General features: G+C 39.8%; 1 protein-coding gene across 1 annotated transcript in view; it reads right to left on the reverse strand.

Moving 5' to 3' along the window:
- Nucleotides 1-25,386, reverse strand: part of MAPK11 (mitogen-activated protein kinase 11) — a 43,433-nt gene extending 18,047 nt beyond the window's left edge. Inside the window, exons 1-4 of the mRNA XM_083365664.1 lie at nucleotides 25,235-25,386; nucleotides 8,323-8,452; nucleotides 6,161-6,219; nucleotides 1,119-1,230 (exon numbers count right to left, since the gene is read on the reverse strand). Coding sequence (XP_083221790.1) covers nucleotides 1,119-1,230; nucleotides 6,161-6,219; nucleotides 8,323-8,452; nucleotides 25,235-25,347 — 414 coding nt within the window. The 5' untranslated portion in view covers nucleotides 25,348-25,386. The remainder of the gene's footprint in view (nucleotides 1-1,118; nucleotides 1,231-6,160; nucleotides 6,220-8,322; nucleotides 8,453-25,234) is intronic.
- Between the last annotated feature and the right edge of the window lie 286 nt (nucleotides 25,387-25,672).

A 25,672-nucleotide genomic window follows, 5' to 3' on the forward strand; every position in this document is an offset into this window, starting at 1 on the left:
TAAAATAAGCAGCACCCCTTGATATAAAAAGCATTCAATATTTGATTCAACAGTTTTTGCTAGGAGGAGGATCTCAAGTAAGTAAATGTGACTATTAATTCATTGGGTGCCAGCTTACACAGAGGAGTTAAAATTTATCAATTGAAAGATGTATTTCCAATTCCTTTCATATATTTTTTAAAAAAATACCCTATACAGGTAGTCTTCGATTGATGACCCCAATTGAGCCCCAAATTTCTCATGCTAAGTAAGACAATTAAGTAAATTTTACCCCATTTTACAAGAGTTGTTATCATTGAAGTTGTTAAGTTAGTAATATGGTTGTTAAGTAAATCTGGCTTCCCCATTGACTTGACTTGTCAGAAAGTCACAAAAAGCGATCACATAACCCTGGGACACTGCAGGCATCATAAATACGTGCCAGTTGCCAAGTGCAGAAATTTTGTTCATATGACCATGGGGATGCTGCAATGGTCATAACTCTGAAAAACAGCGATAAGTCATTTTTTTCCATTGCCATTATAACTTTGAACGGTCACTAAATGAATTGTTGTAAAGTCTAAGGCTGCTTGTAGTTGAAAACCCTAAGGAGAGCACAAAGAAAAAGAAGAAGAAAAAAGTTCCAGTTTTACTGGAATTTCGGTTTTATGAAACATTCTCCCACCGAGGGGCAGATGACTCCTACTACTGTATAGACATCTTCAAAAATTTGATTGGATCTAATTGCAGCACTATCCTGGGACATGTATACACACACACACACACACACACACACACACACACACACACACACCCTAAACTGAAGACCAAATACTTGCTGGTACCATAGGTTTTGTCTTCTGAGCTTTCAACTCATGCTGGAACCCATCTTCAAGGAACTTCTCTCCAGAAGTCCGGGTGACCGACCCAGGTTGGATTCTGCAGCATTATCCCGGGGCATGCATATTTGCCTTTGTTCTTAAGATTCTGAATGATGATTGTTACTATTTGTATATGAACTTTGTCTTCCTTTTTCTTTGAATGTATGGTGTGATGGACTGCCCAAAGTCCTACTGGATTGCAGTGGACTACAAATACTGTTAAATAAATAATTAAATGAAATGTCCCCGTGGCTTTACCTTCAGTCCTCGAAGTAACTGATATATAAGAAACTGTATATGGTCATCTGTCAATTTTTGACATTTTACTATGTTGTTCAAGTCAGCACCCATTAAATTGGTGACAAGATACCTGCAAATCAAAACCAAGATTATGAACACATTTATAGTACAATTTCTTGTTCACTGCAAAGTAATCCTCAGTGAGTTCAGAGTCTTAATAGCTTTTCTTTTTAATTACAGCTCTAATGGTTTTATAGATTCAATCATTTTTCAACCATAATTGCTTTTAGAGTTACTTTGAAAACTATACACACACACACACACATACATATATATAATTGCTTTTAGAGTTGCTTTGAAAACTATATATACACACACACACATATACATACATACATACACATACACACATACATACATACATACATACATACATACATACATACATACACTAGTACAATTTAAATTTCCAGGCTATGGATCCTACAAGCATTTGATACAACTAGGCCTGATTAATGGCCAAATCTGAAATCTTAATTGATAGAGGGAAATTAGGGGCAATTAAACACAACTGTGAAATCAGATTCAATGGTTCACTTCTGCTGCAAAGAAGATTTTCTCCTGTTAGAAGGAAATTTCTGGCTCCAGTACACAGATTTTGGTGGACGTTTAAGCCAATAGTATACAAGAGAAGGGCAAAGGCAAGGGATAGTGTAACCTCCCTCACCCACTAAGAAACTGCTTCAGAAAGAAAAGGTTATCTCAAAGCAAAGATTATCTAGGACTCCAGTTCCTCTCTAACCTAGTATTTAAAATAGTCATCAGATATGATGGGAATTAGATTCCAGAAATATGTATCTGGATAGCCATACATTTCTCACTGCTCATACAGGGAAATATTGGAAAATAAATGTTAGGTCATTGGACAGGGGTCCCCAACACCAGGCCACAGACCAGTACTGATCTGTGCCCTGTTAGAAACTGGGCCGCACAGCTGGAGATGAGCAGCAGTTGAGGGAGCAGAACCAAACCCTCCCCTGGTCTGTGGAAAAATTGTCCTCCATGTAACCGGTCCCTGGTGCCAAAACGTTTGTGGACTGCTAATCTAGGAGAATAAAATGTCAAGATATTATTTATTTATTTATCAATCCAGGTAAGGGACCACTAATCAATACTCTGGTTATATAAATTACCAGTGGATTCCCAATTACTCTTTCAAGACACATCCCAACTTGGCTCAGAAAAGAAAACCATTATAAAATATACTACTGGAAGTAATTTACTGCTTGTGTTAAGTATGTCCCATCAATGGACATACTCAATTGAACAGATGATTGATATTTCCATGGAGTTTCGCAATTCATACTTAAGGGTCTTCCACAAATGGCAACTGCATGGATCCAACTTCATCATCACACAAATGAGCTACAGCACCGCTTAAACTATACAATTTACACTTTGCAGTTTGTACTGCTGTAGGTCTACAGGTTTAGGACATATGCATACAAAGTCAGAACTGAAAAGAAAACAATAGTAAGTGCTGCCTATGCAAAGAAGCTGAAGAAACAGTGGACCATCTGGTAAGCTGCTGCAAGAAGATTGCACAGACTGACTACAAGCAGTGGTATGACAAAGTAGCAGCAATGGTGCATTGGAAGACCTGCAAGAAATATCATTTGCCTGCAAGCAAGAACTGGTGGGAATTAATCCCTCGGTCTCTTTTCTTCTTATTACCTGCTTTGACTGCTATTTTTTTTAATGTACTGGCCATATAGTGCTTTGTCTTCCCATGCCTCCATTCTGTTCTTCATTTGGTCATTTTTGTAGGCCAGTTTGGTCTCTCCAATAGTCAGTAAGCCTTTATGATATACCAACTCCAGTGCATCTTCCTTATTGTCCTTCAGATATTCTTCAAAAGCCATTTGTTCTTCTTCAACCATCTGATGTACAGTACTTATAACATTCTATGCCCACCTATCTGCCTTGATAGGTAGAGTCTATTAATGTCACTGCATGGGTGAAGGGCTTGATTCATTTCATTATTTTTCTGGTTTTCCTATCCATTGCTTTTAGTTCTGCTTGAGTTCAATCCACTATTCCAACTGTGTATCTAATGACTGGAATTGCCCAGGTGAGGATATTTCTTCCACTGGGGAACTAAAAGCAATGGATAGGAAGACCACAAAAATAATGACAATGAATTATTATTATTATTATTGTTGTTGTTATTATTTAAAGGTAAAAATTGGAATTCCAAGGCCAGCATGAATGAAGTCAATTGCTGAGACAGTTTCAAAATGCTTTACAGCAAGGGTGTCAAGCCCGATTGCATCACAGGCTATATCATGATGTATCGGGATATTTTTCACCCTTGCAAAGCCAGGGTGGGCGTGGCCTGTGCACGCAGTCTGCATGTTTGACATGCCTGCTTTACAGGGATTGAGGAATGCAAACAATACTACAAAACATACCTAAAGTAACCTATTTTCATTTTAGTTTACTACAGCATTGTAACATTTCTCAGAAGGGTAAACAGGTTGTTTTTCTGGGGCGAAAACAAGAAATATGGAGTCCTGTGGCATGCTAAAAGCTATTCAATTCAATATATATATATATGTTTTCTGAGGTTTTCGTGGGTGTTTGTATGTGGATCTTTGGTCATTCGGATCTTTGGTCATCCCATCCGTCATCCTCAGGCTGGTGGCTTCAGCTTCCTTCTTCTGGGAGAAGCATGTGGTAGTGACTGTTTGTTCCTCTTTTTTAAACTGCCAGAGGGGGTGTGTTCTGTGGGTTGAGGTGTGCTCTGATTGGGTGGGGGATTAGGTGTGTTCTGATTGGGTGGGAGTGTGTTTTGAATGGGGTGTGTGTTCTGATTGGTTGGGGGTGTGTTTTGAGTGGATGGGCTGGTCTCAGCTGCCAGCCTTAGACCTGAACTGGTGAGTTGTGCTGCTTTTGTTCGGCTTCGTGTTTGTATATATATATATATATATATATATATATATATGAATAAATAAGTAAATAAGTAAAGAAAGAAAGAAAGCACTTTATTTCTATTATTGTATTGCATTGTATTAGTGATTTTTTGCTTCTAAGAAAGCGGGAAGGAAAAGAGACAATCTTAAACTCAGCCTTCCAGCAAAACAAATCAAAGACCTAGCATGCTGAGGAAGTGCTGAGAGAGAGAGAGGGGGGGGGGAGAGGAAGAGAATCAACTCGGCACTGTGCAAGCGCCCAGCGGTCTTGGAAAAGGTGCATATGAGAGAGGGATTCCATTGCAGACACAGTATTTAAGAGGAAATGTAGCTTCTCCCCTCTTCTCTCGCATTGCAAGCAGAGTAGGAGTGTTTGGTTTGTAAATCTGGAAAGTTGCATGGAGAAAGCAGGAACACACACACACACACACACACACACACACAAATACACAAAATTAAACATCGAAAAGAAGGCAGGATGTTGCCAAAACACAAGGCACCTGGAGCACAAAAATAAAGGCAAAAATCTCCAGCTGAAGTGCAATGGAGCCCAGCAGTCTTGGAAAAGGTGCAGACAAGAGAGAGAATCCCTTGGAGAGATACAGTGCTTCAGGTGAAAGGTAACGTCTCCTTGCCCCTATTTGCACCCTGAGAAAGAAAACCCTCACACACAGATACCATGGGCGGGTCCCCCTCCAACGAGGTTTTGGGGGACCTGCTGGTTGCAAGCTGGGCTGGCACGCATGTGTCGTGCAAACTCGGGAGAGCTGCACAAAGGGAGTGTCAGCCCAACTGGGGTGTCAGGAGGGGAAGAGGAGGAAAGTGAGGAAGAAGAGGAGGAGGAAAAAGAAGTGGCAGGAAGAAGAGGAGGAGGAAAAAGAAGTGGCAGGAGGAAGAGGGAGCAGGACCAGTAAGAGGAGGAGGAGGAGGCAGAAGAAGAGATGACAGAAGAAGCAGCAGGAGGGAGAGGAGGAAGGATGCGGAGGTCAGATGTTGCAAACAAGTTGCAAGCGCAGCCATCAGAGGACCTTGCACTGAGCAAGACAGCTTCTGCCCGGCCCCTCCCGCCTGGCCCAGATTTGCTGCATTCCTGGAGGTGTGTTGTGATTCAGTGTCAGCCTGTGGTTTCGGCAGCTGAATCGGACAATTCTGAGGAGGAGGAGGAGGAGGGGTTTGGAGAGCCTTTGGTTGCAGATGCATCGCAGAGCTCTCAGCCAGCCCCTCCCATCTTGTTCCTCCTCAGACCCAGCTGTGTGAGCCTGAAAGATTAGACAAAGACGACCCACAGCTGACTTTGTTCAAGGATGCTTGAAGCAGGAGGCAGACAAGCAGAAGTGAACAAAGAAAAGCAATGAGGCACCTCGGGAGGAGGCAAAGAGAAGCCATGCCCTGAGACTGTTGTTTAAAAGGGGAATGTGTGGGAGGTGCTGGTTGCTGAAGGCAACCGTTTGAAGAGCTTCTGATATAGTCTCGGTCTGTATTTGTTTTACTCTGTTTTGAACTGTTTCGTTCAGTTTTTGCAAATAAATTTGGTTGGCTTAATTCCAGCCTATTGAATATAACAAAGGGGTTGTCCCTGACATTTCTGCAGGGCCGGTTAAAGGCTGGAACAGAACAAGGTGGAAGACGCGCTTTCAGCGCACCTCCAGCTGTGTGGCCCGGTTCCTAAGTGCCTGTGGCCCAATACGGTCAGCGGACGGAGGTTGGGGACCCTTGCTCTAAGTGAGCTGTTTTCTTAAGCATCTTAATCCATTTAACATTTCTTTAAAAACATTAAAAATTACTGCCCTTACAAAAGAAGATTAAACAAAAAGATGATTCATCTTATAACATCCTACTTCCAGTAGCAAGCCAAAATCCCTTTTAAGGTTCTTCATATCCAAAAACTGTATCCCGATAGTTGTACCTCCATCACAATTAAACATTATTATGAGATTTGACGGGATGCAATAGAAAAAGTTAACCACATATTTCATTATATCACTGAAATTAATTCAACTTACAAACATTTGATTTTGGCTATCTAACGCCAATGCTACATATCCCAGTAACTTGCCAATTATCCATTTCATTTCAAACTTTACTTACACTTCGTTAAAATTTTCTATTGATGCTGCAGGTGTAAAAACATCTAGTAATCCTATAACCTGAAACAAAGAAAGAATTTTTATTTTACCTACTGAAACGCATAGGGTACTACAGGATTTTACACACTGATTTTGAAGATTTCTAGACAAAGACAACTGAGACTAGAAACAGAGGTCTGGCATACTTTAGTCAACAATATCAGTTATATATAACTGCTGAATTCTAATTGCTAAGAGAGCAACTGTACTTGCAGGTTGATTAGGACTGATTTTTTCTTCTTCTTTCATAGCTCAGATTTAGATTGTTCCCAAGTCAGGAACAGGTTTTTAAGAAATATCTGCCTATTCATTACTATGCCTACATACCTCCTACCATGCTTCAAATAAGCCTCCATCTTTCATTTATCTTTTTAAAAAAGCATTTAACATTAGAGTAAAACATGAAAATAAAGATTTATAGGGCAGGATACAGATACTGATATTGCCACTTGTTTCCATACAACCAGCATTGTGGATACTTTCACTGTAAACATGTATACATGTTGATTTGGGGATGAGTCATGCTATAAAAAATTTTTGGCACTCTGTTTCTACATCACAATCTATGCCCAAATTAACATTTATTCTGATTTGTCACTCTAATTTGCAGTGACATTGTGATATGTATGCACCATCCTGCTTTTTCAAGATTGGATGGAACATGCAAATTTAATATGGTCTACCGAAAAAAGAGGTGTGCAAGGACCAAAAGAAAGAAAGGAAAATATGAGAAACCCCCTTTTTTAAATGATCAAGGCTGTTATAACTGAACTAGGGTTTCCTGCCTGAGCAGGGGGTTGGACTAGATCAGGGGTCGGCAACCTCGGCTCTTTTATGACTCGTGGACTTCAACTCCCAGAATTCCTGAGCCAGCTACGCTGGCTCAGGAATTCTGGGAGTTGAAGTCCACGAGTCATAAAAGAGCCGAAGTTGCCGACCCCTGGACTAGATAGAAGACCTCAAAGGTCCCTTCCACCTCTATTGTTGTTATTGCTAACTAGCTCTGTACTCCATAATTATTGCAAAACAAACTCAGCCCTTTTTTAAGCAAGAAAAAAACTTAATGAAATAAAACCTTTTAAGTGAATTCCTGTATATCAATTAGGCTATTTGATCTTATGTTATAAATGAACTAATTTTTTCTGTGGTACAATCTGAATGGTTAGCGGTTGATTCTAATCATGTTAAAAAAAAGTTCTACATTGTTGGTGAATGGTGTTTTGTTTTTTTTGCATTTGCATCTCAAAATTCAGCCTTCATCAAAACACTGCATTTATTTTGCAGGAATAACTTTAAAAAATATCTTTAATGCTAGGACTGTAAACTGCCCGATTAATTAAAGCTGTTAAGGAATTTGTTGTGCAGAGGTCTCCTTGTGGCTATCAAAGAGTTGCACAGACAAGGAAGGGTACTGAGAGCAGTAAGAGTTACACAAGAGTACACTGAGTTGTAAAAGCAAAAAGTAGTTTACTTTAAGGTGGTGTAAGAACAAAAATGCACTGTCAAAAATAAACAGTCCAAGTAGCAATCCAAAATACAAAGTCTTCTTACCGGTCCAGCGGTCAATACACAGTTCACAGTAACAGAGCAAAAACAGAAATAGTAGAGAGCAGTGACTTCAGAGAGAGAAAGAAGCTACGTTCCTAGCTTCCTCTTATGGCCATGAGAACACTTACACACCCATTGGCCAATTAACATCTTAAAGACATAGCATCATGGTTAATATATTTTCAACCCAACATTGTAGGCTAACACCATATGCCTAACAAAAGCCACAGTCTTGGGGGAAAAAAGACTGAAAACAAAATGAAGTACATCCTTATTCTTCAGTACTCTTCATTTACCAATATTCCAGTCCTCTTAAAATGAACACAAAAAGATTACTTGAATCAAATTGCTCAGGCCTGCTAAAGCCTGCTTCTGTTAGAACCACAAACTTGATCTTCACTTGGATGTAAGGTTAGCTAAGGATACACAAGAATGTAACAAGCGTTCAAGTGCTCCTGCTAAATTATCCTTCGATGTATGAATGAGGGATTTTCTGATTACTGCTTCAGTAAAACCGAACAAAAGACAAATTGCCATTTCTATTGGAGGTTTACATAACATGGTTTTTCCACTCACATTTTCATGTTTCATGTGCTTGAGTAATCTAAGCTCCCGATAAGTCCTTCTAGCATGAATGAGGGACTGGAAAGGTCTTGAAAGCTTTTTGACTGCCACCTTCTGCCTGGTTTTGGTATCATATGCTGAACTGAAACAAAATCAAAATATATTTTAAAATTCACCTCACCTTTTTCACTTATTTTCGCATTTCAAACTGAAACCAGCAATTTATTTTAGTTCTATTTTCAAACAGTTATGACTGTTCGTTCATTTTGTGAAAAAAAAATGCAACTTTATTATAGAGTTTAACTTTATTTTGCGCATTGTCATTATTAAACATTAAACACCCATATGTAATTGCGCTACTTAACTAGAAATGAAGCTGCAATTATACAATATGCCTTTCTATCAACCTGTCTCAAACACATAGAAAGGGAATTTCCCAGAATTCCTCTGGATTCCTTTCTAGCTTCCAATTATATGTCACTGCAATTAATTTGAGTAAGATATTTTGATAAAGAGATCAGCAATTTCAGTTTAAAAGCAGATGTCATCAGAAACTGGTAACTGGTTCAAGTGCATTTGGTCGAGATGTCATGAAATACCTTGTCTTGTTTATTTATTTATTTATTTATTGATGGGATTTATATCCCGCCCTATCTCCCGAAGGACTCAGGGCGGCTAACAACAAAACATATAATAGGTACAGAAATCAAGATAAAAATAAAATTGAAATCATCTGTGCAATAAATTAAAATTAAAGAATTAAAAAATAAATTAAAAATTCTAAATATAAATTAATTAAAATGCCTGTCAGTCCAGGTCAGCCTGGTGGAAAAGGAGTGTTTTGAGGCCGCGGCGAAAGGATTGGAGGTTTTGGGCCATCCGAAGCTCAGGGGGGAGCTGATTCCATAGGGCTGGCGCTCCCACAGAGAAGGCCCTCCCCCTGGGGGTCGCCAGCCGACATTGCCTAGCTGACGGTACCCTGAGGAGGCCTTCTCTGTGTGAGCGTTACATCAATTTGCTGTTTCTTTTTCCTCCCTGAGAACAGGAAGCCAAGTACCTATTCTATATCCTCTGCAGTAGAGACCAAGAACTCATTGAGGTTCTCTGCAATCTTCATAACCTCCTCAAAACATCCATTTCACTTCTTTGTCCTCCAGCAGCCCAGCTGTTCTGTTGCTCATTTTCTGTTTCAAATATATGTAAAGAAATTATTCTCATATCCTTTAATAGTTTTTGCCATATGTTCTTCAAATATTATTTTTGTAGTCTTTATCAGTGCTTTTTTTGTAAAAGAAAAAGGTGCCGGAACTCACACATGTCATACAACCCGCCTTGCCTACCCTACAAGGTTCCCTCCAAAAAAGGTGCCGGAACTCCGTTCTGAGCGTTCTATGAGGAAAAAAAGCCCTGGTCTTTATCATCATTTACATTTGGGGGGGAAGGGTGTTGATCAGTGTTTGGGCTCCTTTTTTTCCCTTTTCTGGAAGGATGATTTCTTAACTGTTATGGCTTCCCAGATACTACTAGGAAACCATGTTGCCTTTTTCCTCCATTTGGTTGATCTGTTCTTCTAATGCAGAATATGGTCTAGCAGAGAATTAGTTACTATGGTTTTAATTAACCTTCAGGCACTATGAAGTGATACGAGTCCTTTCACTTTTCTTTTTGGTGCCTTTCCCCCCCCCCAGTTGTCTCATTTCTGAAATGTTTCTCTTGCTACATCATCAGTGAAAGTGTTGGATCTTACTAACAGTTTTTCATTTGTGTGGTTGCTATGTGTAAGACCATTAGAATCACTGTTTCCAACTGGTTCTACAGCAGCTGCATCTCACGGCAGATCATGGACACCACTTAGAATTAAGTGTAGAGTTGCTTCCCCTCTAATTGATTCCAAGACTATTCTAAGGCACAATCACTTACAAGTGTTTAACAGTCTGGTTTCTTTGTCATGATCCATGCCATGAATGCACCCAATCTATGCAGAGATAACTGACATCTCCCATTGTTACAATAACTTCTCTGCATGCATTCATTTTTTTATTGAAGTTTTACAGTACATTTTTGAATACAAAACCCCTCCCCTCCCCTCTCCCCAAACCTCCCCAACTCCCCCCTCCCCGACTTCCCAGAGCTAAATACAGGGTATAAAAATACAAACAAACATAATCTAAAATATGCAAACAACAATAAGATATTAAATTCTATCGCACTTTAACTTTAACTTTAAGCATGCATTCTTAATTTCTTGCATTCTCTCAGGATCAACTGTAATATTTTATCATAGGAATCTGATCTTCCAATGCTATCTTAAGCAACCTCTCTCCCATCTCATCCTTTCTTGTGCTGTATTCAGGACAAATCTGTATTCAGGAATGACTCTCTCACTATTTCGCTGGGTTTTGTGTTCTTTTGTGTGTTATTACTGCTACTGCTATTATTGCTGTTATTATTATTATTATTACATTTTGATATGGACACCAACTCCATCACTGACAAAATTGCTGGCTAGCACCCATTGGGTTTCTCTTACAGATCAATTTAAAAATTGCCCTTTCATGTTTTTGATTTTAGGGCCAGCATCCTGGTTCCATCACAGTTCAAGGGGAACCCATCTCTCTTCTGCAGGTTCAACTTCTGCCAAAACATTCCCCAATGTCTTGTGAATCTAAATCTTTCTATAGCGTTCCTTAAAGTGTAACCTTAGCAGTTCTATACTACAATCTGCTACGTAGCTATCTATCTAGCTATCTATCTAGATAGAATTGATAAATATATATGTGATTAGACAAAAAGAAATGTATACAAATTAAAATAAAGTTTTATTTTTCTGTTCTCAGGAAAGGAATGGACCAAAGCACTCTCTCTTTCCCAGGACTACCTAAAATTGATCCAGATAGCCCAGGATATCAGCAAACTTTGTAACAGGCAGGCAAATCAGCATACCATTTATCCATGTCATAAACTCTCATCATCTTTATGTATCTTGCCCCCATGGAAAACTTATATAGACATCCAGAAGGCACAATATGGGAAAAAAAAGATAAAACATGTTAGCTCTAGGATGGCAAAAGAATATGATGAGGCTGTATACACTTCCTTATTTATTCAACTTACATGCTGAATATATATTGGTGAGCCTTGGTGGAGCAGAGGGCTAATGCCTCCTTAAGTAACACCAGCTGCCTGCAATTAGTGCAGGTTCGCGTCCCACCAGGCTCAAGGTTGACTCAGCCTTCCATCCTTCCGAGGTAGGTAAAATGAGGACCCAGATTGTTGGTGGCAATTAAGCTGACTTTGTAATAATGCCACTTGGGGTGTGTGTGAAAGCCCTAATAAGCAGGCATATACATAGAATGAAGGCTACTGCTAAGCTTGTAAGCCGCCCTGAGTCTTCGGAGAAGGGCGGTATATAAATGGAATTAAAATAAAAAATAAAATAAAATAAATATATTAAGGGAAGATGGACTAGAGGAAGATGAGCATTTAACAATGAAAAGAAAAATATATATCAATATTTTGTACTATGCTGATAACACTATCCTGATAGCAAAAACCCAACAGATCTGCAAGCTCTAGTAATAAAAATTAAGGAACACAGGGGAAAAAATAGGATTCAAATTTAATATAATCAAGAATACCATGGCAGCTAAGAAAACAAATAAATGGGTCATTGAACAAATCAAGCCTGAGTTCTCACTTAGGGCACAAATGACTGGCTCAGACATCTTACTTCAGACATGACATGTAAAGATCCGGCTCTCTGAAAAAAGTTCTAATTTTGGGAAAAGTAGAAGGAAAGGAAAGAAGCTGATGACCAGCAGGAAAGTTGATAAGCTCAGTTACAATGCACTGTTGGAAGACCTGAAAGATCAGGTTAGGTAGGGAATCATTGCCGTAGTAGAGAAACTATATGTGGCCACTGGGAACCAAAAGTGACTTGGTGGCACATAATCACTCATTCAAAGTTGTAGAAGGCAAACATAAACTTAACACCTTATGCGGAAAGGGACAATCACTTGAATGTAGCCAGCGAATCCAGTTCAGAATGAGAGAAATCTTAATTCATACAGGGGCAACAGCAGGTCTTTATAAATGTTCCCCGAGTTGATCTTGCAGGAACAAAATAACTAATGGAAAAAAAAGAACTGAGCTGTTCCCAGGTTCTCCTGTTCAGATTGCATTTCCACAGAGCGGTCCTGAATATCTGAATTAAAGCTAAAACATTGCTGATATAAGAACCTTAGCTACGCTTTCTTTGGGGGCGGGAGAGAAACTATCTCAGGTGTTGTCGTTATTTTGTAACATTTGACACGTAATAAATTTTGTGTTTTTTATAATAACTACCCAAAGATTATCCTCAAGTGATACCTCTTTCCCATCTATCTTGACAAATACCCAGAGAATCAGTCTCCTTAAATTTGGCTTCCTTATCTTCCATGTCTCCAAGGCAAGGTTGCCTTGGGAGCATCAAGATCTGACTTCTGGGCCCCTGGTGAACAGATTGGAGCCTCTATTCATTAGAGAGTCTGCCACCCTGTCTAGATATATCAAATGCTAATTATGCCTGCCAAATATTGATATGCTTTAATGTAATCCTCTAATGCACATCATTAATTAAAATCTACCAATTTACAATGCTACAAAAGATTGCTCCAGGCGCCACTGGCAGTAAGCAAGTTTTCACTATAAATGCACAAAGCTTTGATCATATAAGTTAACCTTGGGTGACTCAGAATCTTTCTTCATTGCAAACAGTAATTGGTGCTGTCATCACCCAATGCAATCCAACAGCAAAACAATCAAGACTACGAATATTGGTCCTGTGCATGTTCGCTCCAACTAAGCGACCTGTCATGCTCAGAACTCTATGTATGTCGTGTCAAATGTTACGTATCTTGGCAGAGACTGGTATTTCACAATCTGAAATTTAAAATACTTTTTCTAAAATATATGTTGGTATCCCACCTAGTAAAGGGTTTGTAAGTGTTGGACATTGAGATTTAACGAAGCATTGCATTGAGTAATTTATCCTGCTGCAGAAATCCAGGAATTCTATGCTGGAAAGTATAGAGGATTGCCTGCAGGTGAGTGTGCTGCCAAAAAAAGAAGAAAGAAAGAAATAGGTAGTTCCTTTGTATCAGCCTACTCAGATTCCCAGTAGATGCAAAGTACAAACCTTTCTTAACAAACAGGGTAGAAACATAGTGAGCTGATGGATCTTTCCATATTTCTTTTAGGTGAGATAGAACACACATGCACATGTATGCACGCATGCACGCATACACACACACACACACACACACACACACACACAAGCTAGCCTGATATAAAAAGGGAAGCAGAAAGCATTTCAAATCTAAACGTTGGCGCTCAAGAGGAATAGTCTTTGATAAAGTTATTTTGATTCTTCATTACAGTGGAAATCTCTCCCACTGTCTTACTCCAGATTTTGTATGGCTAGGTGTTTTCTGGTCAAATCCCTTTTTAGTTCAATTAGAACAGCAGGGACTAAAGGTAAGAAGCTTCCAAGGGTGGTCTTTAGTGTAGAGAACTCTCAAAGAATTACGTCAGTGACACGTTTTAAAAAAACTTTACAGGCTTTTTCTGAATTGTCTTTCTTCAATTGTTTTTTTTAAACTAATACTGCAAGCAGATTGATCTCTCTCTCTCTCTCTCTCTCTCACACACACACACACATACACACACAAATTAGCTATGGTTTGACATTGCTATCTTGAATTTTTATGACATTCCAAAGTATATCCCATAAAGAATTGTAACAAAATTCTGCTTAGTTTATTGTTATACGGAAAGTCCTCATATTTTTGTACTGGCAAAAACCCCTTCCCAAATTTGATTTTCAGAAGGATCAAAAGCGTGTGAGAGAAAGAAAAATGAAGAAAGAAAAGAATCTGAAGCAACTGAATGGAACTAGTTAAAAGTGTTTTATTTGCTGACGCTGTTTGAATGAAAGTCTTTTTGCACAGTTCTTCATTCCAAACACTATTTTCAGATTTTCTCCTCCCAAACCTTCTTCCTCTTTTTATGTCTCTGAGGGACTGTAAAACATTTTGCTGCTTCCAATGTGAATTATGTTACTGAGCACAATAAAATTTGTGCCCAGCTCTGGGGTTGAAATCAAAGAATGAGGCCTCACTATGGAAAGTCTTATCAGACATCATGTAGCTTGATCATGGCAAGCTGGAAAACTCACAAGTTTCACTAAATTCTGTGGAGTTCATCTCCTAAACACAGAGCTACTTTTAATAAAGATTTAACGATAAAAAGCCTGGTGAAAACTTAGTCTATTTCTCTGTATTGCAAACTGCCCTGTTTCCTCCCATTTGCATTACCATGGCTTGATTCCTTGGTTTAATAGGGGTTAGGGTACAACATGCCTCTAGACACAGATCTTCTCCTATTATTTTGCTCTTGCCCTAGTCAGTGTAAGAGGAAAAACAAGCCAACATTGGGAATATTACCATAGCTTCTTCTGAAAGATTCCTCTTTTCTTGGAAAATAAATTGTAGCTTCACCCATTCTCCATGAGGCATATTCAGATATGCAGAACAAAAGAGAGAAAAGGTTAGCAAAGTCTGCCCAGTCCAGGAGGATCTCAGTAGTATTCTTCAATCCATGGTCCAGCATCTAGAGCAGGGGTGTCAAACTCGCAATGTCACGTGACATGTCGCGACATATCACAACTTTTTTTCCATTGCCAGCAATGGGGTGGGCGCGGTTTCGACAGGATGCATCCGACCTCTGGGCTGGCAGTTTGACACCCCTGATCTATTCTAGAGAATACAATGTCATAGAAGGCAGCTACAAAGAAGTAACAGATTTGCTCAATTGCAATTTGTAAAAATGTGATTGTAATGCTACGATTCATCAGTTCAAAGCAAAAAAACACCCTTAGAATTATTTTCATGGCTTGACAGTTGTTACTTTTAGACAATCCTTTGTTTCACAGTTTTTAGTTCACAAGGAGCCCTTGCAAGGAACATTTTGGTTGCTAACAAGAAAGAAAGTAAATTTTTACGCATTGCAAGAACTCTGTAAAATGGAAATGGAGAATTTGCTGACGTGAAGGACAGATAACAAACACATTCTTTGTACTGAAACTCAAGCTAAAATATGTTACTCAAGTTCTATGCTGGAATTAACAAACACAAAACTTCAATGTCACATTAGTACACAACTTTGTCTGATACGGATTGTGAGGAAGTGGTATTTTCCTGTAATACCAATCTAGCATACTAGCTATGTTCATAGATAAATGTGAAAATATAAGTTTAAAAAAATGTTTTGATGTTATGTTGCTGTATGTGGGAAATCTGTGGGGAATTAAATAATTATGTTTTACATAAATTAGTTCAGAATGTGAAAATCAGAAATAGATTGTTAACTCAGACCAACAATATTCCAACTTTGGTTCTGAATGTAGTCATTCCTCCTTGGACTGCACAAGTTCATAACAAATCCTTGGAAAACAACTCCTATTAAAAATAATGACTAAAACAACTCCTATTAAAAATAATGACTAAACAGGGCACTGCACAGCTCATCTTGTGTACCTATTGAAACCATTACTGAATTAGCAAGCCTGCTCATGTCATTCATGCCTTGGTCATCTCTCAATTGGATTATTGCAATCCACTATACAGGAAACTACTACTAAATACCATCAAGAAGGTACAGCTGGTTCTGATACAATTCAAGCAGTTATGGGTGCCCATTATGCGCAAGAATGTACTGGCTGTTTGTTGGCTTTCAAGTGCAATTCAAGAGGCTAGTTATAACTTTAGACCCCTCCATGGCTCAGAATCTGGGTACCTTCAAGACCACCTTCACCCAAATGCCTACCCATTAAATTTAAAAGGGAGAACACTTTTTAAATTCCATTTCTGAAGGAGTGATATATTTAGGGGCCACAAGAAGGCCGTCTGCATTGCCTCTCCTCTCCTCCACCACAAAGAAGGGGGCATCAAACTATTCTCCAAAGCAAGAGAGGGGAGGACAAGAAACAATGGTTGGACACTGACCAAAGAGAGAACCAACCTGGAATTAAGGAGAAACTTCCTAACAGTGAGGACAATTAACCAGTGGAACAGCTTGCCTTCAGAAATCGTAGGTGCTCCATCGTTGGAGGTTTTTAAGAAGAGATTGGACAGTCACTTGTCTGAAATGGTATAGGTTCTTCTGCTTGAGCAGGGGGCTGGACTAGAAGACCCCCAAGATTCTATTCTGTTCTGTTCTTGTTGTATTCTTGTCCTGTCCAGTCCTGTCCTATTCTTTGGAGCAAACTCCATCCAAAGTTAGATAAGCTCTCCATTTAGAGAAGCTGCTAAGACCTGGCTGTGTCAGAAAGCCTTTGGGATTGTTATAATGAAAGATTCCCACCCCGCAATATGTGATTATTTTGTTATGAAGAGTGATATTCCTCAGTGAGATAGAGGTAAAGATTTTTATAATACTATTATTAATTTTCCTTTCTAACTGTTATGAAGTTTTCACAGAGGGTTATGTGCAACAAACAAAGCAAATGATAACCAATGATCTTTTATACTGTTATCAGTCCCTTACAAGGTAGTTAACACATACACAGCACAACACACTATCCCCCACTTGAAAACCTGACAACAAAGTCTGGAGATGAGTTAATACTTCCTCTGTAACTGTAGAATCCCTAATTAAAAAAGGATTCTATCTGAGTTGAACTGTATCCAAAAACACAACCAAGAGTCAGTGTCTAATCATATTTGAACCATAGAGAAGCCATAAACCTGTTACACTAATTAGCAACATTATATTAACCTCAATCAAACACTGCATACGTGCTGTTCAGAAATTGCATGAACTTGTATTAAAAATTATTATAGCTGGGAACAAATTATTATTGATGGGAAGTATTTTTTTATTGATGAATTTTATCACTCAGAGAAGTTGCCTGGGCTATCAGAACCTTTAACCCAAAATTAAATGTCAGAGAAGTGAGGGACTAAGAAGCTGATGGACTGCCAATGATAGAAAATACGTTTTTTGTCATCTTTCAGGGGACTGAGAGCCTTGGTGGAGCAGTGGGCTAATGCCTCCTTAAGTAACACTAGCTGCCTGCAATTAGTGCAGGTTCGCATCCCACCAGGCTCAAGGTTGACTCAGCCTTCCATCCTTCCGAGGTAGGTAAAATGAGGACCCAGATTGTTGGGGGCAATAAGCTGACTTTGTAATAATGCCGCTTGGTGTGTGTGTGAAAGCCCTAACAAGCAGGCATATACATAGAATGAAGGCTACTGCTAAGCTTGTAAGCCGCCCTGAGTCTTTGGAGAAGGGCGGGATATAAATGTAATAAAAATAAATAAAATAAATAAATATATAAGTTATCATTTATTTAATGACTGTTCAAAGTTACTGCACTGAAAAATATGACTTCCAGTCAGTCCTTGCAACTGATAGTGTCATCACAGTCATGTGATTGTGATCTAAGTGCTTGGCAAGAACTCCTTGCAGTGTTCAGTTAACACTTGAGCTCCGTTTCCCAGCTTGGCTTCTGATGAGCAAAGTCAATAAAGAAGCCTGAATTGAAGTTTGCAAGTTGCAGTCCTGTGATGTCTCACTTAACAACCCATAGCAAAAAAGGTCATAAAATTGGGTGTTTTCATATGATGCCCATACCATTTAACACTGTATCTTCAGGACCCAAATTTGGCTGTAAGGGAAGGACCACCTTTATAAATCTCCCTGTGTCCTTGCAGAAAGCATGAGGAGAGAGAAGCCCACACTTCATGTCTAAAGAAAGGTATGAATCTGGTTTCTAACCCAGTATTTTTGGTCTAAGACCCTGAATCTGTCTTCTTCATTTTGGTTTTCTCCATATTTGCAGAAGTCATCTGGATTGTAGCCACTAATACTGATTTTAAATGGATATGTTTGGATTTTAGGATCACTACACAAATCCATATAATTTACTATATACACACATACATACATACATACATACATACATACATACATATATATATTGTTGTTAGCTGTGAAGTCGTGTCCGACCCATCGCGACCCCATGGACAACATTCCTCCAGGCCTTCCTGTCCTCTACCATCTTCTAGAGTCCATTTAAGCTCACGCCTACTGCTTCAGTGACTCCATCCAGCCACCTCATTCTCTGTCGTCCCTTTCTTCTATTGCCCTCAATCTTTCCCAGCATTAGGCTCTTCTCCAGTGAGTCCTTCCTTCTCATTAGGTGGCCAAAGTATTTGAGTTTTAGCTTCAGGATCTGGCCTTCTAAAGAGCAGTCAGAGTTGATCTTCTCTAGGACTGACCGGTTTGATCGCCTTGCAGTCCAAGGGACTCGCAGGAGTCTTCTCCAACACCATAGTTCAAAGGCCTCAATTCTTTGGTGCTCAGCCTTTTTTATGGTCCAACTTTCACTGCCATACATTGCAACTGGGAAGACCATAGCCTTGACTATACGCACTTTTGTTGACAGGGTGATGTCTCTGCTTTTTAGTGTGCTGTCTAGATTTGCCATGGCTTTCCTCCCCAGGAGCAAGCATCTTTTAATTTCTTGGCTACAGTCCCCATATGAGTGTTTCAAATTCACTTCAAAAACAGCCAAACCTGGTGAATTGGCTATGGTGCTGGACTAGGAGCAAGGAGATGTAGATTCTAGTCCTCTCTTAGGCATGGAAACTGGCCTTGAGCTAGTCATTCCTTTTCAGTCCAAATCAGCATCAACTTGATAAACAAGCCAACCCCCCTCATCATGCATCAATTTAATTTCACTACAAAAACAAAGTAAGTGCTCTGCAAAAATAAATGGACCTTGTAAGAATGCAGGATAGATGCTAAGAAAAATGATAACATTTCATCTCAACTTATGTGCATTAAGCATAAAATGGCAGAATAAACATGAATTAGTGATATGGAAGCTAGAAGGGAGAGTGCAAACTAGAAACCTTTCAAAGAAAGAATTGTACCAAGAACAAAAAAGTCACGTGGAAATGAAATTTAGAGAGAGAAATACATGATTCTGTTAATAGCAAGGCAGGAATCTCTAATTAGCTTCATCAAATAGCAATCCTTTTATGTGCAACAAAGAATCAAATACATTTTAAATCACTTGATGTAAGTAGAAAGTTTGCATAAAGTGAGCCGCGTAGCATGAGGAGTTTCCCAAGGAAGAATGGAAAAAACCTCTCTGTGAACAACCCAAATTATGGACAATAGAATGGTTCAATTAAGAGATCATAATTAAGATAACCTATTGTTGCAAGGAAGGCTTCAGTTTTGTAAAAGCTTATATCTTATGGGTTCTGCATTTTATTTCAAATGTGTACAGGTAGTCCTTGACTTACAACCACAATTGAGTGTAAAATTTATGTTGTTAAGTAAAACATTTGTTAAGTGAATTTTGCCCCATTTTACAACCTTCCTTGCCACAGTTGTTAAGTGAATCACTGTAATTAAGCTAGTAACACAGTTGGTAAGTGAATTTGGCTTCCTCGTTGACTTTGCATGCCAGGTCGTAAAAGGTGATCACATGACCCTGGGACACTGCAACTGTCATAAAACTGAGTCACTTGCCAAGTGTCTGAATTTTGATCACATGACTGTGGGGAATGCTACAATGGTCAAAAGTGTGAAAAATGGTCATAAGTCAATTCTTCAGTGCCGTTGTAAGTTTGAACAGTCACTAAATGAACCCTTGTAGGTCGAAGACTACTGTATAGTTTCAAGTGACAGTTTTGCCTATTTTTGTGTGAGTAGTCTCTCTCTTATAAATCACTTTTGCCAGGATCCGCATGTTGTACAAACATTATAACGTTAACAACATGAGATAAGCAAACTAACCAGCAAACTAACCTAAAGTAGCCAATATAGGATAGAAAACACTAATTCTTCTTGCCACGTTTACTGGTAGAATCTAAAGCAATTGTCGGAATAATTCTCCGTATGGATACACTGCTACACTAGCTCCTCAGAAATTAAACTGTGCAATGACTCTGCAAAATCACTGGCAAAAGTGGAAAGGAAGAAAAAAATCAATGTTTGGACAGTCTAACTGCAAATAGACTTTGTTTTCTTATGATCATATAGCATTTCTTCTGTCTAAAGTGATTTTTAAAAAGTACCCAAAGCTGAAGATCACTCAATAGCATTGAAGGCGCTTAAGAAATTTGGGATCACAATGAAGTCATTTTCTAAGTGGTGGACATATAAACAGTTGGAAGCATACCTCACTAACAACTGTTTTGTAGGATTCAAAGGTTCAGTTCTTCACAGGGTGGTATGAAGAAGACATATGAATGCCTTTTCCAGTGAGCTAGTCTCAGATAAGGTGAATAACTGAGTTAAATCTAAATATAGATAGAGTATCAAGACAAAGAGAAAATATCCTTTTTCTCTACTCCATATCAGACTGCACTTAAACTATCACGTCCAGTTCTGAATTGTCCCACTTTGAGAAAGACATGGACAAACGGGAGCATGTCCAGAAAAGAGCATTCAAGATGATAAAAGAGTCTCTAGTGTGTTCAGTCTGAAGAACAGAAAACTTTACATTCTTCTTTAAGGATGACGTATCTCCCCCACACTTTGTGATCCTCACCTGAACATGTTCTTGTATTCTTCCAAATTGCTTACCTCTAACCTAGGTTAAAGCTCAATATTTAGGTGTTATTTGCACAATTTTAAAAAATGCCCAAGTCTGCTTTGAAATGAATTTTATGGATTATTTAATTTGCTAAGGCCCAAAGAGAGAATTTTCTGACATAAAGCACAGTGGCATTATGATTCATCTCCATAGTAAGAATATACCTGTTTATTTCTTTATCTTCTGATACCCAATTATATATCCTACCTCTTAGGCAGATGAGTTCGGTGGGGACTCTGAGCACGGCCTTTTGTATAGTCACCCTTACTAATGGACTTTTATCTTGGATAGTTCAGGATGTTTCTCTCTCCCCACAGGCCTTGAAACAACCAGCAAAGTTTTTTTTATTGAATTTGTGTATATGTGTGCATCAATTATTTCACTATTACATGGTTAAATTTCTCAGAAAGAAATTTCACACCTCCACTGATAAATCAATTAAGGCACAAACTGATCGTTGCTAAAGGTCTGTTTTTACCCTGAAAGACAGAAAATGCAGTTGCCATCTGAATGAATAATGGGGTTTACCATCACATACTACCCAGACAGCCTGACCTTTCAGCTTTCATCATCTTCCTATTCAAGTGATCAAATTATTTATTTACTTGAAACTCCCTGAAAATCATTTTGATTTAATTCATTAGCGGCATATCCTTCCTTCCCTCCAAGAGTGCATGGTAATACAAAGGCCATTCTCTCCTCCAATCTTCCTCATAATCATAATCATTCAAGGAAGTCTGATCTGAAAAGTAATGGTTGGTCCAAAGTTTCCCAATGAGCTTCAATAACTCTAGGTGGATTTGAACTTGCCTTTCTCCGGTCTAGTCCAACTCCTTAACTTTTTAACACCATACTGACTTTTGGTGATTGGCCATGTTGCATACCGGTACTAGAACACAGTGTAGAGGAAGCATTTACAAGGGACTATTTAATACACAGGGACGCGGTGGCTCAGTGGGTTAGGACGCTGAGCTTGTCGATCAGAAGGTCGGCAGTTTGGCGGGTTGAATCCCGAGTGCCGCGTAACAGAGTGAGCGCCTGTTACTCGTCCCAGCTTCTACCAACCTAGCAGTTTGAAAGCACGTAAAAATGCAAGTAGAAAAATAGGGACCACTATGGTGGGAAGGTAACAGCGTTCTGTGCGCCTTTGGCGTCTAGTCATGCCGGCCACATGACCACGGAGACGTCCTCGGACAAGCGCTGGCTCTTCAGCTTTGAAACGGAGATGAGCATCGGCCCCTAGAGTCGGAAACAACTAGCACACGTGCGGGGGAACCTTTACCTTTACCTATTTAACACACAATAGATCCCGTTAACCCCCCAAGTGAAAAAGTGCGCCTGACTGAATAAGTAAGATTCCCTTTCACTCATCTCAGCTCTTAGTGACCACACAGATATATCTTAAGCAGGTTTCTTGGAAAGGATGCAGAAGTTTGCTATTGCCTTCTCAGCAAATATATCAATATAGTGACTTGAATAATCCCATCAACAGTTATATCAAAATCAACACTTGGCAGTTATGGAACACATTTCAAGTCCTCAGTAAAGTTCATCAAAGCTTAATAAAAGTAAAAGAGAGCCAATTGTGTCTATTGATACTCAGTCATCCATCCAGCTCATGGTTATCCTGAAGGTGCTTTTGCAAAAGGCAACTGGACTTTTTTTTCCTTGAAGACATTTCGGTTCTCATTCTTGGATGAGAAATGTCTTCAAGAAAAAACAAAGTCCAGTTCCCTTTTGGAAAAGTACTTTGGGTAAAACAGAGCTACTAATCTCTTATACTTATAGGCTGACCTGTCCAGTCCATGTTTCCAAAATGGCCAGCCAAATTCTCCAGGATTTCTGAAGCAACACATGAATATACCTATCCTTGGCCATTTTATGTCCATAAGACTTGTTATCCTGCCTCTGAACATGAAAGATCCATTTCATTGTTTTAGCGATAAGTCAATTTTCCAACAATGTTCTATTTGTCTTTTAAAACTAACTTAGCTCATACCAATTAATACATCCTGTGACAATATTTGTAATAAAAATCTTGTGAACTAATGATCTGTCTTGACACTGATGCTGCCCAATTTATATGAGACAAAATTCTGCCTAAGTCAGGACATTTATCATATTTATAAATCTCTATATAAATTATACATATCATACATAATGATCTTTTACCAAATATCCACTAAAGATAACTCTTCTGGATAATTACAGAATCTCATTAGGGTATATCTAAAAGTACCTTTTTCTCTTTGGCCTCCAGTATCTCTCCCTTTGTACTTTACTGCACTGAATCATATTTGTTGTTCTGCTAGTCATGTACACCCAACTTAAAGAGATTAAATGTTTGCAGTTTTTGGCCAGCTGCTTTAAGCTTCACTTTAGAATTATATGGCGACATTCAGAAACTTGGCTACCTTACTGCTCAGGACAACTACAAACAGATTTTAATAAGTTAAATAGCCTCAGCTCTAATATAAATTCCTTTCACATTGAAAACTTATCCTATTTACTCCCAAATTCCTTACTTCCGACTGCACAAAACAAACAAAGCTAATGTTATGTCTTTTTCTTACATCATATGTATATTCTTTCTTTTTTCCCATCAGCCATCCCAAGCGACATGCTTAGGTTTACTTTCCCCCAACTGATTTCTCATTTAGAGATTTGTTTAAACTTGGCCTTTTTTATCCTGAGGTCTAATTACACAAACACTAATAACATAAATCTTGATGCATAATTTTTAATTACTTGACTAGCAGTTAACCCAAAGGAACTCCACATGATACGTAGCAATCATGTGATATATAAAGGGGAAAGATAACAATTGTTTGAAATATGACCCTTTTCTAGAGAAATGGGGTTGCTCAATTCTCTCTAGAGTGCATTTCAGTAAGGCTGGTGCATCACTCCAAAATATTGCTAACAGCTTCTAAAACAGCTCTTCAGATTTGATCTTAATAGCTGTAGGAAGAAAAGCATCACCCTGCTTAAAGTCCCATTCCCATTGCAGTACAATGCAGAAAGAGGGAAGGTCTTCAAAAATAGCCTGGGGAAACCTCTTTTCAGTAGCTGGCATGGTCTGGGGTTACCCTTAGCAACCTGGGAAGAATTCCAGGCTGAATTGCATTGTGAAAGCCCTGTCTCTGCTCCAAAGCCCAGTGGGGGCAGGGAAGAGACAGGAATCTGAACACAAACCCAGTGGGCTGCACAATTCAGAGCAACAAGGAAGACAAACAAAGCCTGTTACACTGCACACCTTTTGCACACCACCCATATACATATAGTCTCTGCCTACACCTGCTTCAAACAAAAGATGATCAACTCTGAAGTCTGCCAGAAAGAGGTCCCAATACTTTTTAAAAAGCCCTGCTCCATCTGCCTCGTTACTTGCAATTCTATTTCGAAAGCATTTTCGAAGTGGCTCTTTTGATTTCCCCCAAATAATTATTTATAGACACAACGTAAGGTCAAGTTGTATGCATTGCCCCCTCCCCTCCAAATATTTCTCTCCCCTTTTGGTCTATTGCTTCCTGCAAATCATCGACGACAGAATAAACACTTACTGGTAAATCAAATACTGTACTCCACCAAGCAAATCAGTCTATCCAGGCCTCCTTCTTCACACGTTATCTAGGCCTGTAATTCTCTCCTATGCTCCACCCCAATTCCCCTTCTGCCTTACCTGTAACCCACCTGCCCGTTTGTCCAAGCCAGTGAACCATACAACTAGCCGAAGGGCTTGGGGTCGCAAACGAAAGGAAGCCCCCCACCACTCCCCCCAAAACACCCAGACGCGCAAATCTCTCCCTTGCGCGCGTGTGCACACACACACAAACACACAGCCCAGACCAAATCAAAACTCAAGCTTGGCCTATTTATTGTGTTAACTTAAGCACCAGATTCTAAGTGACCTCCTTCCGCCGGGGGGGGGGGGTGGTACACAAGTCGGCCCTGCCCAGCCCCACTCTCATTATTTCATGCCGGCACCCGGGGTCTCTTCAGATGCCACCGGAGCCTTGCAGGGTTGTGGGTGTGTTCCCATTGTGCGCCTCCTCGATCTCCGCACACGCCCAGCACAAGACAGGCCGTGTGTGTTTGTAGCGAGTTAAGCTGTTCCGCATTGTTAAGTTCCTAAATGGCGGGGGAATTACTCTTAAGCCTTCACGGGGAATCCTCCTTCCGCACCCCACCCCACCCCACCCCCGCCCCGGATAGAGATGCCTGAAAGCGCATCCCGGCACCTGCCCGCTGCCTTCCCCCTCCAGCACCTACCACACGGAGCCGTAAGCCCCCGAGCCCACCGGGGTCAAGTGCTGATAGCGCTGGGGAACCTCCCACACTGTTTTATTCAAATCCTGCTTATAGAAGCCGCCTCGCTCAGACATTTTCCCGAGCCGGCGACGGCGGCAGCAGCAGCAGCAACAACGGCGACTGAGTTGCAGCTGGAAGTGGAAGAGCAAAACTGAGCCGGCGGGGAGGAGACCGAGGGAGGGGAGGAGGCCAACAGACGGCGCTGAGGAGATGGAGAAGGGAGGAGAGGAGGAGGAGGGAGGGAGGGAGGGAGAGAGAGAGAGAGAAAGGAGATGAATGGAGAGGCTGAGCAGAGTAAGGAGAAGAGAAATCGAGCTGGAATCGATTGCAAGGCGATAGGCTTCCCTTTCCGATCTGAATCCCGGCCATTGGTCGGGCAGCCTCTCCGACCGGCCTCAG

The sequence above is a fragment of the Vipera ursinii genome (assembly GCF_947247035.1).
Source record: "Vipera ursinii genome assembly, chromosome: 6".
In the NCBI taxonomy this organism is placed as follows: domain Eukaryota; kingdom Metazoa; phylum Chordata; class Lepidosauria; order Squamata; family Viperidae; genus Vipera; species Vipera ursinii.